The sequence below is a fragment of the Armigeres subalbatus genome, chromosome 2, assembly GCF_024139115.2.
Source record: "Armigeres subalbatus isolate Guangzhou_Male chromosome 2, GZ_Asu_2, whole genome shotgun sequence".
In the NCBI taxonomy this organism is placed as follows: domain Eukaryota; kingdom Metazoa; phylum Arthropoda; class Insecta; order Diptera; family Culicidae; genus Armigeres; species Armigeres subalbatus.
The window spans coordinates 328,774,635-328,790,622 of record NC_085140.1 but is presented as its reverse complement, the minus strand read 5'-3'; the positions used below and the strand labels follow the sequence as shown (position 1 = coordinate 328,790,622).

The window sequence follows — 15,988 nt, the reverse complement described above, 5'->3', positions numbered from 1 at the left end:
TTTGGACAAACTTGCAAAAAAAAAACGGATGATTGTGGCAAGGGATATGCAACTGTGGGGCAAAGACCTAAGTGTTTGTGACGAGTACAAGGAGGAATGTCTCAAAAACCGCGGTCGATCTTCCCTAAAGCCCATAAAGGTCCCGTGAAGTTTTGGCCAGATTTGACGAGTTGCCACTACAGCCGGGAAGTCATCCAGTGGTAGATTTCATCGATGAAAACATAAATCCACGCAACTACCCACAGCTCCGGCCTATCGAAACATTTTGGGCAGTAATGAAGTGGAAGCTTAAGAAAAGTGGAAAAAGTGGAAAAACAGCTCAGGAAGCGACTCAGATGACTAAAATGTGGAACAAATGTGCCAAGGAAGTTGACTTCGGAGGTGTGCAACTTTTGATGAAAGGAATAAAGAAGATGGTGCGAATTTTTACTAGAAACAAGAAGAAATTATTTGTACCAATATTTTTTCCTTAAAGTACAGTGAATTACCCTTGTTTTGATGTATTAACCTTATTTGTGCGTCAATCCGTTACTGAGATACAGATGATTTTATTATTCCGGATTCTAAATGGACATAGCTTTACTGGTGCAAGATGCAACCATCCATCATCACCTCAAACCATTAAATCTTCTTCAAACTACCACAATTCGTTACATTAAGTAGAAGAAAAAATCGAAGAAGAGAAATCGATTTTTAACTGAGATTAGACAGATGCTCTACCACGTTCAGCTCATGCGGCACTTGTCGCATATTTAAACGCATCAATTTCAAATTGATTCAACAATTGGTTTATCGCACATGACCAGTGCACCCGAACGCTGCTCCGTACTCACCGTTGAACATCGCATAGAAATATGGTGAAACCGAAGCCAGTATGACCTTATGTGCATTTATGGTTTCGCCACCGACTTCCAGTGTCACATCGCAGAGCTGTTCACGCCCAAAGATTGTACCGTCAGGCGAGCATGAGGGAAAAACGAAATTGGTTTTGAATAAATTAGGAGATTTTCAGTCCATAGTTTGCATGTGCAAATACGAGAACGTGGGGAAAGCATGAGAGGTGCTAATTAGACTGTTGATTGCTCGCTGTCACCACATTCGATTTGCATGATTTTACAGGGGATTAGCATGGGATTTGTTTGCTAACCTGAGCATTCTGCCGCATGCGGTTGATTGCCGAGAACGAAGCAATACAATGGCCTGGATTTTGATGGTGGGCCTGCGGTAGGATGTCGTCGCCGGACATGTTTGGCGGGCTGAGGTCGCTCGGTGTCTGCGTCGAATTGCTGGTTACAGTGGTGACATCCTCACCGTTGCTGGTTCCATCAGTGCCCACTGGAGATCTGCCTCGAAAAAATATAAAATAAAATGGAATAAGGGAATCAGATCAAAACTCTGTGCTGCTTATTATAACGTGTATATGCCTGAGGCAACAGCACTAAGGTTCTGGGATTTTTTGTCGTGATGGCGTGTTCTTGCGAAATGTCTATTATCTATTGGAACAAATTAACTCTTATCTTAGAAGATATTTGATCCATTTATTATACATTATATTCCTAATAATTTAGAAATAGTATATTCATCGTTACATAAGTCTACAATATAAACTAGACAGCTGCCTGTCGCGACAGCCAGGGACAAACAATCTTGTGACATGAAAGCATCGTTCAAATAGAAGCTGGTAACAAAAAAAAATGCATATTCTATGCTTTCAATGAATTTTCACTCCCGTCTAGCACTGCGACACCCAAGCAGATGTTATTGTTTTGCTTTCATTTCTGTCTCTTCGAAAGGAAAAAAAAGTTCATTGACATGTTTCCAAAGGCGAAAGCCTAGACCAGTCGCCTCCACCGTTAGCGACCAAGCGCCGTGGCACACCCCACTTACTTCATAGATAACGGATATAAAACTCAAATATGGAAACCCTTTCTTCTATGGCTCTACATTTCAACTGGAACTTGGCCTGCTTTTCAACTTAGTATTCTTTTAGTATTTACGCAGTTATTAATTGCAAGCTTTCTACGTCCGCCTTTGTATAAGTATGTATCCTGTGTGGCAAGTACAATGGATTGGATTCACTATGCCCAAGGAGTCGAGAATGTTTCCCACCTGAAAACATCCTAGACCTAGATGGAAACCCTTTTAAAGAATATAATTAACACAATTTTTTCCGTATGTAGCCTCATCGTTGTGCAGAGCAGAGCAAATTTACTCTAAATGGGATGTCCGTTATCTATGTAAGCATTGTCGTCATATACAGTGTCATGCTATTGTTATACACCCTACTTATAGTTAGGAACAATATTGCCCAGTCTAGCAAGTAGCTCCTGGAGCCAAGCAGGGCAGGATTTATACTAAAGGTCATGTCAACATGCACTTCCGCATCGGATGATGTGCAAACTAAAACGTTGGTTCAAATGTTTCGGACGGTACTCCGGCGACGTTGAAACATTTTTCTATTATTTGAACTATCAAACTGCGTAACAATTCGATCCCACTCTGTCATACTGTAGACAAAGCTCCGAGACAGACAGGCGTTAAAACGTTTTCCATGGATCCATATCGGTACGGAAATACAATCCCTTGTCAATATCAATAGGAAGTATTCAAAAGTTGTCTAGAACCATTCCTTAGTTTGGGGGTGTTATTCCGTTTTCTTAACGGGATTATCATTCTACGAACGGATAGAGGCAGCTTTACTCTACGAAAATCCTGTCTAATGAAAATTTAGATATATTGTAGGTGGGTGGGTGTTGTAGGCTCATTAAGTTTTGGAAGCGACGGTTTTTGCTTTGGGGATAAAATGGCTCATTTTCAAATATCTCTCGGTTGTACAAGGCCTCTGTTTAGAAATATAGATTGAACGAAGCACCACACCTGTGAAGCAGATGTTACGAGGATTCTCGTTCCACATTTTATTCCGAATAAACCCTTTCCTTCCAAATGGTTTGACTCATATTCAAAAAGCGCTACACTCAATATCAGCATTCTAGTTCAGTATGGCATCAAGAATCATTTTAGCCTTTCTCGTACAACAAAGTTGTACCGAAAGGCTATATAATCACTCCAAAAACCGATTTGTTTTATAGGAAGCCCGGAGACCCATAGTGTTATGTACCAATCAACTCAATTAGACCTTCCAAATTGGGGGCAGCAGGGACAGCAGGGACAGCATGGACCATGTCCAAGGGCTTGACGACCCCTCCCCAGCTGTCTGTGAGTCAGGGAGAACTGCCTAGGGCGTGGTGGGATTTAGCAGTGGGCTCTGCTAAAATCCCTCCCAAAAAACCACAAGTGCCCGTAAGCAGACTCTATCAAAGCGACTGTGTGCCGCTTCAAAAGCACAAGCCCAGGGAGTGCCAATTGGCATGGTGAGTGTCCCTACTTCGGTAGGGTAGCGCGTGAGCTGCTTCGGCAGGGAGTGAGTGATCTGTTTGTGCTGAGGCAGGAGTGTCATAGCGCGTCACCGCTATTGTCACCTCGAAGCGCAGCAGAAGTCTGAGTATGGACTGCACATGCTGAGGTAGGAGTCGAGGTACCTATCGACACCTCGAGGCATAGCAGTGGAGTGTTAGAGTGAGCACCCGAAAAAGGGTCACATGGAGCGAATGGTCTTTGGAGAAGCTGCTTCGGCGGCAGGGTAGCAGTGGGTTGTACCCACACACCTACAGTTGTGCACATGTGGTGCATGGGGAGTGTCCCTGCTTCGGCAGGGTAGCGTGTGGTCTGCTTCGGCAGTGGTGTGATTGATCTGCTCGTGCTGAGGCAGGAGTGTCGTGGCGTAATATCTGTAGGCCCAGGCAGTTACCGCTATTGACACCTCGAGGCATGGCAGCGGAGCGCCCGGGAGAGCATCCAAGTCAGACTCAAATGGAGTGAAAGGTGTGCGAGCACCCAAGTCAGTCTCGCATGGGACGAGTGCCTGTGTGAGAGATAATGAGCGAGTACGCTTAGTACTGCCATCCCCCCAGAAGTAGTACTGCGAGGTAGTTCCTGGGGGAAACGATGGTGGAGCCCAAGGGAGTTTAGTCGGTATTACCGGTATGGTCGAGTCCGACACTCCAGTACACTTCCGTGTGGTAGTTTGGCAACTACAATGCACGTGTACTGGGTTAGTGTGTAAATGCATTCTCCCTTGTAAAAAAAAAAAGACCTTCCAAATTCGCCAATATTGTGTTTTCTCGTTATTTTGCATTTTGCTGTTGTTGTCGAGAACCATTTTCACCGAGTTGCTCTCCGACATTCTGGCTAAAAGCCCGGGCCACTGCAGTCGTCCGATTTTCGTGGTGTGAACGATGGATGCTTCCCCAACATTTGATGCTACTCGTTGTTCATTCGAATTCTCCATGGATAGTCCGCCATCTGAACTTTCTTTTTGGAAACTCCAAACGCACGTTTGTCCTCCACGAGCATCGTATAGGTCTCGTGTCCGTAGATACCGGTCTAATGAGCGTTTTGTAGATAGTTAGTTTGGTACGGCGAGGGACTTTATTAGATCGAAGCGTCTTGCTGAGTCCAAAGTACGTACGATTTCCTGCCATGATGCGTATCCGAATTTTTCTGCTGGTATCGTTTTCGACTTTCACCAGTGAGCCCAAATACACGAATTTTTCAACCCCCTCGATTTTGCCACCACTGATACAAACTCATGGTGAGTTGCTAACGTTGTCTTCTCTTGTGCCTCTTTCTACCGTGTACTTCGACGTGTGGATGACTAGACCGATCCGCTTAGCTTCCCTTTTCAATCTGATGTAGGCTTCCTTCACCATCTCAAAGTTTCGTACCATAATATCAATGTCGTCGGCGAAACCAAATAGCTGAACGGACTTCATGAAAATCGTATTATTCGTGTCAGTCCCTGCTCTACGTATTGCCCCCTCTATTCATTTTTTTTCATTTAGTCTACATCTAAACAGATAACACTGAGTCAACAATTTGACGCCACAATACACGGTTCGAGGCCGCATCTCTCCATCCTCGAATACGCCCCACGCTCGCCAAGTCGTTTTGCACCTGGTCTGCCCGTCTCGCTCGCTGCGCTCCACGCCGTCTCGTACCTGCCGGATCGGAAGCGAACACCATCTTTGCAGGATTGCTGTCCGGCATTCTTGCAACATGTCCTGCCCATCGTAACCTTCCGGCATTAGCTACCTTCTGGATACTGAGTTCGCCGTAGAGTTGGGCGAGCTCGTGGTTCATTCTTCGCCGCCACACACCGTCTTCTTGCACACCGCCAAAGATGGTCCTAAGCACCCGTCTCTCGAATACTCCGAGTGCTTGCAAGTCCTCCTAGAGCATTGCCCATCCCAGACAACCACACATCGCATAAGAATGTACGGTTTAAATCGTTTACCGATCCAAATTTCATCAAAATCGCATTGTGGTGCGAGGCTCATCAGTTTATTTATAAACTTTCCCGCACAGTAGGCTATTTTGCGAGTTTATTCCAGCTTCATATGTTGACATCGCATATTCCTGCAAACAAACTCAAACGAAATCGGGTTATCTGTCAAACAGAGTATGTTATCACAAACTACATCGCAATGTATAACGAACAAACTCGCATAAAAATCGTGCATATCGCATACACTGCCGTTCAACGTCGGATAAGAAATATACATATATCGCCTCCACTTTTGTACGCAAAAAGCGTTTTCGCGACTGGTAAGCGATGAAATTTGTGTGCATAGGCATCGCATAACAGAAAAACAATTCTATTATGCATGCATTCTGGTTGTCTGGGATGTTTCATGTCCGTAGAGGACAACCGGCCTTATTAGCGTCATGTACATGACACATTTGGTGCGGTGGCGAATCTTTTTTGACCGCAGTTTCTTCTGGAGCCCGTAGTAGGCCCGACTTCCACAGATGATGCGCCTTCGGATTTCACGACTAACATTGTTATCAGCCGTTAGCAAGGATCCGAGGTAGACGAATTCCTCAACTACCTCGAAGGTATCCCCGTCTATCGTAACACTGCTTCCCAGGCGGGCCCTGTCGCGCTCGGTTCCGCCCACAAGCATGTACTTTGTCTTCGAAACATTCACCACCAGTCCAACTTTTGTTGCTTCACGTTTCTGGCGGGTGTACAGTTCTGCCACCTTTGCAAATGTTCGGCCGACAATGTCCTTGTCATCCGCGAAACAAATAAATTGACTGGATCTGTTGAAAATCGTACCCCGGCTGTTACATCCGGCTCTCCGCATGACACCTTCTAGCGCAATGTTGAACAACAGGCACGAAAGTTCATCACCTTGTCTTAGTCCCCGGCGTGATTTGAACGAACTGGAGTGTTCGCCCGAAATCTTCACACAGTTTTGCACACCATCCACCGTTGCTTTGATCGGTCTGGTAAGCTTCCCAGGGAAGCTGTTCTCGTCCATAATTTTCCATAGCTCTACGCAGACTATACTGTTGTATGCCGCCATGAAATCAACGAACAGATGGTGCGGTGGGACCTGGTATTCACGGCATTTTTGAAAGATTTGCCGTACAGTAAAGATCTGGTCCATTGTCGAGCGGCCGTCAACGAAGCCGGCTTGATAACTTCCCACGAACTCGTTCACTAATGGTGACAGACGACGGAAGATGATCTGGGATATCACTTTGTAGGCGGCATTAAGGATGGTGATCGCTCGAAAGTTCTCACACTCCAGCTTGTCGCCTTTCTTGTAGATGGGGCATATAACCTCTTCCTTCCACTCCTCCGGTAGCTGTTCAGTTTCCCAGATTCTGACTATCAATTTGTGCAGGCAAGTGGCCAGCTTTACCGAGCCCATGAGCTCAGCTCCGATACCATCCTTACCAGCTGCTTTATTGGTCTTTAGCTGTTGGATGGTATCCTTAACTTCCCTCAAGGTGGGGGCTGGTTGGCTTCCATCGTCCGTTGAACTGTCGTAGCTTCTGGTAGAACTTACGTGTTTCTTGAGAACGGCACAGCTCTATAGCGATGTTGAAAAGAAGGCACGAAAGACTCTCTTCTTCTTCTTATTGGCATTACATCCCCACACTGGGACAGAGCCGCCTAGCAGCCTAGTTTTGACTAAGCATTTCCACAGTTATTAACCGCGAGGTTTCTAAGCCAGGTTACCATTTTTGCATTCGTATATCATGAGGCTAGCACGATGATACTTTTATGCCCAGGGAAGTCGAGACTATTTCCAATCCGAAAATTTCCTAGACCGGCACCGGGAATCGAACCCAGCCACCCTCAGCATGGTCTTGCTTTGTAGCCCGCGTCTTACCGCACGGCTAAGGAGGACCCCTCACTATGTCGTAATCTTCTGCGCGTTTGGAAGGGACTCGAGAATTCCCCTAATACTCGATCCATAGTCGCCGTGACCAATCGTGTCAGTTTATCCGGAAATCCGTGTTCGTGCATTAGCAGCTATAGCTGGTGTCGATCGATAATAGCATATGCGGTTTTGAAGTCAATTCATAGATGATGTGTAAAACGTTTACAAGCTCGCAACCCTTGTACCACCGACGTCCATATTATAGTTTTATAGCATACTTGAAGAGTAAATTACTATCTTCAATAGCATTTTTTTTTTCTTTTTTTTTTACAAGGGAGAATGCATTTACACACTAACTCAGTACACGTGCATTGTAGTTGCCAAACTACCACACGGAAGTGTACTGGAGTGTCGGACTCGACCATACTGGTAATACCGACTAAACTCCCTTGGGCTCCACCATCGTTTCCCCCAGGAACTACCTCCCAGTACTACTTCTGGGGGATGGCAGTACTAAACGTACTCGCTCATTATCGCTCACACAGGCACCCGTCCCATGCGAGACTGACTTGGGTGCTCGCACCCCATTCACACCATTTGAGTCTTACTTGGATGCTCTCCCAGGCGCTCCGCTGCCATGCCTCGAGGTGTCAATAGCGGTAACTGCCTGGGCCTACAGATATTACGCTACGACACTCCTGCCTCAGCACGAGCACGAGCAGACCACACGCTACCCGGCCGAAGTAGGGACACTCCCCATGCACCACATTTGCACAACTGTAGGTGTGTGGGTACAACCCACTGCTACCCTGCCGCCGAAGCAGCTTCTCCAAAGACCATTCGCTCCATGTGACCCTTATTCGGGTGCTCACTCTAACACTCCACTATCATGCCTCGAGGTGTCGATAGCTACCTCGACTCCTACCTCAGCATGTGCAGTCCATACTCAGACTTCTGCTGCGCTTGGAGGTGAAACGCTATGACACTCCTGCCTCAGCACAACCAGACCACTCACTCCCTGCCGAAGCAGCTCACGCGCTACCCTACCGAAGTAGGGACACTCCCCAACTCACTCTAACACTCCACTGCCATGCTTCGAGGTGTCGATAGCGGTATGTAGGGTCCGATCAACGATACTACGCTACGACACTCCTACCTCAGCATGTGCAGTCCATACTCAGACTTCTGCTGCGCTTCGAGGTGACAATAGCGGCGACGCGCTATGACACTCCTGCCTCAGCACAAACAGATCACTCACTCCCTGCCGAAGCAGCTCACGCGCTACCCTACCAAAGTAGGGACACTCCCCATGCCAATTGGCACTCCCTGGGCTTGTGCTTTTGAAGCGGCACACAGTCGCTTTGATAGAGTCTGATTACGGGCACTTTTTGTTTTTTGGGAGGGATTTTAGCAGAGCCCACTGCTAAATCCCACCACGCCCTAGGCAGTTCTCCCTGACTCACAGACAGCTGGGGAGGGGTCATCAAGCCCTTGGACATGGTCCATGCTGTACCTGCTGTCCCTGCTGCCCCTTCAATAGCGTTATAAAATCGTAAGTGTTAGGTACTTGAGAATGCATGTACGAGGATCCGATCGAGTGCTTGTTGTTGTAGCAATATTGGTAATGGATTTCAAAAACGGAGATTTCTTGGCGAACGATTACGATCCGGCAATCCTGACCGGTGTAACTTGTGATGGAATGGAATACTCCTCAGAGCGAATCAGGGGAATGGATGGATAGATGTTATATGTACTCGGTCGCTATTCTCATGCTGGTCTCATACAGGTACGAATGTGTGAGGATGTTGTACGGGAGCGAAGGTATGATAGAAGAGTGCTTTCATTTCTCTGTACGTTCAGTTGGATGGAACAACAAAAATAATGCTCATCAAAGAGGCTCATTGAGATAAACGGTTTCTCTCAAAAAGAGCAGCTCCTCATTTTCCCGCAACGAAGAGCATCTTTTGTTTTATGTTTTGATCATAACCGTGATGTCATGTTGCTCATTTTTGATGAACTTTTTTGCTCATTGTGCGAGTAAATGCCAAGCCTGTGTGACTGATATTGGATTTTTACTTCAAAATACTATCTAGGACTCACAGACTCATCTAGGCCGGTATCATCACGATACATACTTTTTTTTTGTTCTACCGGTATTTCAGCAATTTGTTAAAATAAATTGCATATTATTCGGCAACTGTACAAAAATCATTTCTTTGGTAAATATCTTGACTATGCATATGCACAGCACATGTTACGAAATGGACAAATTGATATGAAAGTTGCGAAAAAGAATCCACGTGTTTTGGAGGGACTCGAACCCTCAACCTCCAACTCTCTAGATAGGCGTTGACTGTGGATATACAACAGTAAAGCGTATGTGACGATGGGGCAAATCAATCACCCGAAAGATGTTCAATTTGCAAAAAAGAGCTAACCGCGGTGGAGGTCAGTACTCGGATTCTGATGGCTTTTTCGCAAATGTGACCTTTAAGTGGTCTTGTTTGTGGGGTTTGAGTAAGTTACTTTCAGCGTGTGATTATATATTAACACCTCAGCGTATCAATTGGTGATCAGCAAGCCATGCCTCGTCCTCTTTTTGTTAGATCTCCGTGGTATGCACACCCACCGACGGAGAGCTGCTGTCATCGCATTTTGTTCCGGCCACACATTGTTGTGTATGGGTTATCACGCCTATCTAGAGAGTAGGAGGTTCAGGGTTCGAGTCCCTCCAAGACACGTGGATTCTGTTTCGCAAATTTTATATCAGTTTGTCCATTTCGAAACGTGTGCTGTGCATATGCATAGCCAAGGTAATTAACAGAACCCTGAATAATCCTCCTAGCGGTGTTGGTGCCTTTCTCGTGCAAAAAAATACTAAAAATATGAGTGAGTGCTTTTTAGCGTGTTTTGCGCATAGAAAATAGTATTTTGGCCATAACTTCTGATCCCATAGCCCAATCTGGCCAATTTTCAATAGCAAACAATGGGACAGGATTCCCCGTAGAATGGAACTTGTTGCGAGTGATTCGGCCAATGCTAAGTTCCAAAAAGTGTGCCTACAAAATTTTGTACACATACACACATACACACACACACATACATACATACACACAAACAGACATCACCTCAATACGTCGAGCTGAGTCGATTGGTATATAACACTATGGGTCTCCGAGCCTTCTATCAAAAGTTTGGTTTTGGAGCGATCATATAGCCTTTACGTATACTTAGTATACGAGAAAGGCAAAAAAGTTAAGCTTTTACCAAAATTCATACTGCCGAGCCCCAGCAAACATGTTTTTTGCTGTACAAACGGTTGTGTGGATTTTGCTGAGCTGCAGAAATAGAAACTAAGTGTGTAGATTTATGTACACTAAAGTCACCAAGCGGAATGGTTTCAAGGTAAATTGATTTTCAAACAGTTGACTTGCACTTTGATACTAGGTTCTAAAGATGAAAGCTGAAAGAAATATACGGCAGGTTCCCCTATAGTACCTAGTAAAATTCCTTATATGATCTTGTCCGAAGCCGGAAAGTTCTTATTCATTTAACGATCTTTGGCAAAGAGTCTATCTTCACCACTGGCGGAGTTAAACTGGGCACGATGGGGCACGTGACCCATCAAATCAGATATTTCCAGAATTTCAGAAGACTTCCCTTCTAATTATTTTTGGAAGAAATTTAGGATAAATCCAGGAATTTTGTTTTAGACATTTCAAAACGTATTTTGTCGGATATTCTATTGAAAATTTCATCGTAAATTCTTATAAGAATTCCTGTAGTAATGCCTGTGCCTTTCAGGTTTTCCCTTAAATTTTTTTTTCGAGATTTCATTCTAAAGTTTCTCCAGGAATTTTCTTTAAAAAATTCTTTTGAAAATTCTTTAGAATTTTTTTTCACTCTAGACATTTCCTACAGTAATATTTTAGAAAATTTCGCAATCAATTCGTTTCGACATTTCTCTTGAGATTCCTTCGGAATACCCTATGGAAGGCCTTTGTCAATTTTTCTGGAAATTCCTTTGGCTTTTAGTAAAACCATTCGAAATTAATAATTCCGAAAAATTTTTTGATCGATTTTTTGTGGAAATTTATTAAGGAATAAAATAAGTTATTCTAAAAGAATTTTCGGAAGGGTTACTAACGGAATTATTAAAGGATTTTCTAAATGAAAATTTTGAAGAACTCTTGAAATAATTTCTGAATGATTCCTAAAAGTATTTCTGAATGAATTTTCAAATAAATTTCCAAGTATTTCTTCTCAGAGTTTCGAAAGGGATTTCTTAAGGAATTAAGTACTGGAAGCATTTGCTTTAGAAAATCCTGAAATAATTTCTGATGCGATTCCTTAACGAATGAAGGAGTTCTTAATGCAATTTTAAGAAATTTTTAAGCAGTTTTCAAAGGAATTCATAAAATTTTCTTAAAGGAATTTCTGAAGGGTTTTCTGTAGAAATTTCAAACAATTTTCCAATGGAATTCATAAAGGAATTTCCAAAGGACTTTTCTCCTTCGAAAATTTTCCGGATGAATTCTTTCAACAAAGTTTCCGGAATAATTCCTGCAGGAATTTTCTAACGAATTTGACATTGTTTTTCCAAATAAATTTCTGGAGAAAATTAAGGTAGGTTTTACTCAAGTATCCCTGCAGAAGTATTCAAATGAACCAGTGGGAGAATTTTGTGATTTTTTCCTGGAGAAATTTCCAAATGTATTTCTAGAAGTATTTTTGAAAGAATTATTGAAGGAATTACCTAATGAATTATCAAAGGAAACCACGAAAGAATTTCCAATGGAATTAAAAAAAAACACTTATTGGTATTTTTATATAAATTTTTAGATTTCTACAGGAATTCATTCGGAAATTACTTCAAAAACTTCTGCAAGAATTCCTTCAGGGAATACTTCTAGGAATTTCTCCGGGAATTCATTCAAAAAGCCGGAGTAGTAAACAAAACCCTGTTTAGAATTTGGGATTAAGACTTCATGCCAAATATAAAAAACCCAAAAATATCGGAATTGCAGTCGATCCATCATCATATTTCTTCGGATATTTACAAGAATTCCTTGAAAATTTATATCTTCGGAAATTTCTCCAGTATTCATTCATTCTATGAATTTATAAAAAAAATCGTCCAGACATATTTTTCGTTAAAAATACCACCAGGAATTAATTCGGTTAGTCATTCAGATTTTTTTCAGGTATACCTTTCAAAATTCGGAAATTCCTCTAGTAATTCATTGCAAAATTCCTCAAGGACTTTCTTCAAAAATGCTCCGCAAATATATCTAGTAATACCTTCGGAAATTCCTAAGGAATTCTTTAAAAAAATTCTTCAAAAATTGGTCCAAGTATTCTTTTTAAAACTCCTCCTTAATTTCCTTCAGGAATACTTTTAGCAATACTTTCAGAAATTCTTCCAGATATTACATTCCCTCGGCTCTCGCTATTCCGCCGAAATTCTTTAAGAAATTTGTGAACGAATTTCTAAGGAAATATCTCTAATTCGATGTACATTCCTCCAAGAATTGCTTAGATGCAAGGATGCTTTTGGAAATGCATCAAGATATTCCTTCAAAAATTCCTGCAGAAATTGGTTTAGGTATTCGTTCGAACTTTTTTTTTTATGAACAGTTTTTAAAACAGTTTTTTAGGAACAGTTCCCCTAATTCTGTAATAAATTTCCGGAAAAACTCTTTCTACAAAATATACACAATAGTTCCTGCAGGATTTCCGAAGGAATCCCTGGAAGAATGTAAAAAGGAATTCCTAGTGTAATTTTCTAAATTAATCCTGGACTGAATTTCTGGAAGAGTTCTCAAAAAAACTTTTAAAGAATTTACTAAAACATATCCAGAAGGCCTTCTCCTAAAGGAATACCTAAGGTATTCCTAAAACAATTTATGTGGGTAGTACTGAAGAAATTTTCAAAGGAATTAACAGGAGTTCCTAAAAAAATTCCAAAGGAATTTTTAAAAGAATCTCTGAATAATTTTCGAAATTTTCTTCGAATTCCTTCTTTGTATTTTCAAAGGAATCTATCTCTTGAGATATTTTCAAAGGATGTCCTTGATTTATCTCCAAAGTTTTTTTTCCGGAGGATTTTCTAGAGAAATCCTTTTAAAAAATCCGAAAGAATTCTTTGGAGAAATGTCGGAAATGCTTTCAGGAGTTTCTTTGGAAATTCCGTTAAGAAATCGTTCGGAAACTTCTAAGGAAATTCCTGAAATTTTGTCCTACAGTTGTGGAAAAAAATCTTGCTGGAAATTCCGGAGAAATTTCTGTAGAAATTTCCGATGGTATCCGAAGAAATACCTGAAACAATTTTGGTAAGAGTTTGTTTAAAAATTTCAAATAGAATTTTTGAAATTTCTTTGGAAGAATCCTGGAAGTATTCCCTAAAGAATTTTTAAAGATATTTACGAAAAAGGCCAGAAGTCAATTTCGAAGGAATTCTTGAGAACATCCGAATAATTTTGCTTGTTTACTAGAAATCCCCTAAAATGTCGCAATTACACTCTTTACTGTCAAACTTTGGAAAATCATATAGACGATAAAATGCAAAAAAAATCCGTAATATTTTAAACCGCCTCAATTTTTTTAAATTTTATACAGAATTTCAAAATGGGTAAAAATGGGTAGCACCACGGTATGGGGCCATCCAGAAACCACGTGCTCATATTTTGAAGGTTTAAATTTAAAAACCTTACATTACTAAGACATATGGTTGACCCGATTAATTTTGAAGATGGATCATTTCAGCTGATTCAAAATCAAACTAACCCCGGCATGGAAATTATTAATTTTCATGAATTCGAACATTTTGATGATGTTATCATGTTGTAATGTGTATCAGGTATTAGGATATCAAGAACTCGCACACTTTCGATGCATCAGGAGGATACAAAAAATGTGGACTCATGAATATGTTATAAACATTTCGAGAAAAGTTTGATAATGGTTTAGAAATTTTCCAAAATATCCCTATATTTTTTAAATATTTTGTTAAATTTCTTTTATTAAGTGATTTTTTAAAATAATTATAAAGTTCATCACTGGATATCTTTATAATTATTTAAAAAAATATAGTATTTTTTACCTTTCGTAGCTCTGGAGGTACTGGAAATTCTTAAGATATATTAACCTCAGCGAAGCATCTGAACTGAACTCTTACAACAAAAAGTTTATCAGAGAATCACAAAGGTAATATGTAATCTTAGAGATGCAAATAAAACCTCCTACTGTTGTTTCTTTTGAGTAGCATTCCTGTAGAAAATCCAGTATTATCATAAAATTAGTTTACCTTCCAATATTAACAATATGAACAGATGAACAATTTTCCTAAAGAAAATGGTGGCCTAGCTCTCTTTGTGATTTTATAGACAATCTAAAACGCTGGGCATATATGTCCCATCCGTCCTGAAAAGAGTTGAGATTTGTTTTGGAGTTCAATTTCAATCGTTATTATAACACTATTTTTTAACCTAGATTGTTTTAGGAATTGGGGTGTTTTTTTCTAAAACACTGCTACTTTTTTCATATCGCAGGAATTTCCTTAGTTCTAAGACTTTTTATGAATTTAAAGAGCATTATTTAGAATTTCATGTTGATTGTTTAAATGCAAGCTTCTCTATGTCATAACCTCTTTCATACGCACTACTAAAGTTTTGTTCGTTTAGAACATAATGCACCTATTATTTAATTTCAAATTAAATCATTGCCTACATTTATTGCTTGGATTAATTTTAAAGTCCAAGATCTTCTGAATTTTCAAGAATAATTATTCTGGAGTCTCCACGGAAAAATCTTTAGAATTTCAACGATATTTTTTCCGAAACTCTGTGGAAGAGTTCCGAAAAAAGTTCGGTAGAAATTTTGAAGAACTAGAAGAATCCGTAAAAGGATCCGAAATGCATGATTGCAGTATAAATTAGAAATGTAGAAATATATGCAGAATTTCCAGTATGAATTAGAAAAAATCAAGCTTACTTTTTTTTACAGAATCTCTAAAGATTTTTTAAATACTGGGCAAGTTTAATGAATCTTCAAAGGAAATTCTTCTAAATTTCCTATGGAATTTTTTCATTTCCCAAAAGAAATTCTTAGCAATTTTCAGTAGTTTTTCTTAATTTCCAAAAGAAATTAGTCGGAATATGATTTTTTATTAGATTTTTCGGTAGCAAATCGAAAAAAGTTCATCTGAAACACCAATAATGAATTTCCAGAGGAAATTTCGAAGTTTTTACAATTGGGAATACAGGCATACCTCGATAGTACGTACCCTCGATAGTGCGTACCCTCGATAGTACGTACCCTCGATTGTACGTACATTTTACCTCGATAGTACGTACATCAAAAAAAATATTTTTTTTTTCAATTTTCTGTACGATTTTAGTTAAAATTTGAATATGCTTTGATCATGGCACATGCGTGGGGTCCTTCATATGCTACGTAATAATTTCACATCTGATTTAAACACCATCGTGAGCTTATAACGAATTTAGTAGCAAAACTTTGAAAAAGCAGCGTGTCATAAATGTTTGACAGTCTTACGTAACACATATTATACTATTATTTTAAACAATTCAAGGAACATCTGAAACAGCTGATAACATTCTTTAAAGGTGATGACATGCTGACGCGTCGAGCGATGCGGAGCGCGTTCAAGCACTCGTAACGTAGAATATTAGCAAGAGAATTCTTTTATCTTGGACGCGTGAGTATGTCATTGGCATTAAGAGTATAATCCG

The 15,988-nt window shown here is 40.8% G+C and overlaps 1 protein-coding gene across 4 annotated transcripts in view; it reads right to left on the bottom strand.

The window, feature by feature from the left end:
- The window catches only part of LOC134212731 (kelch-like protein 17), a 123,937-nt gene that overhangs the window by 32,009 nt on the left and 75,940 nt on the right, over positions 1-15,988 (bottom strand). For all 4 annotated transcript variants that reach the window (XM_062690832.1, XM_062690829.1, XM_062690830.1 and 1 more), the window contains 2 exons: positions 1,148-1,343; positions 834-930 (listed from right to left, as the gene is read on the bottom strand). In XM_062690832.1, the coding sequence (XP_062546816.1) occupies positions 834-930; positions 1,148-1,343 (293 nt within the window). The remainder of the gene's footprint in view (positions 1-833; positions 931-1,147; positions 1,344-15,988) is intronic.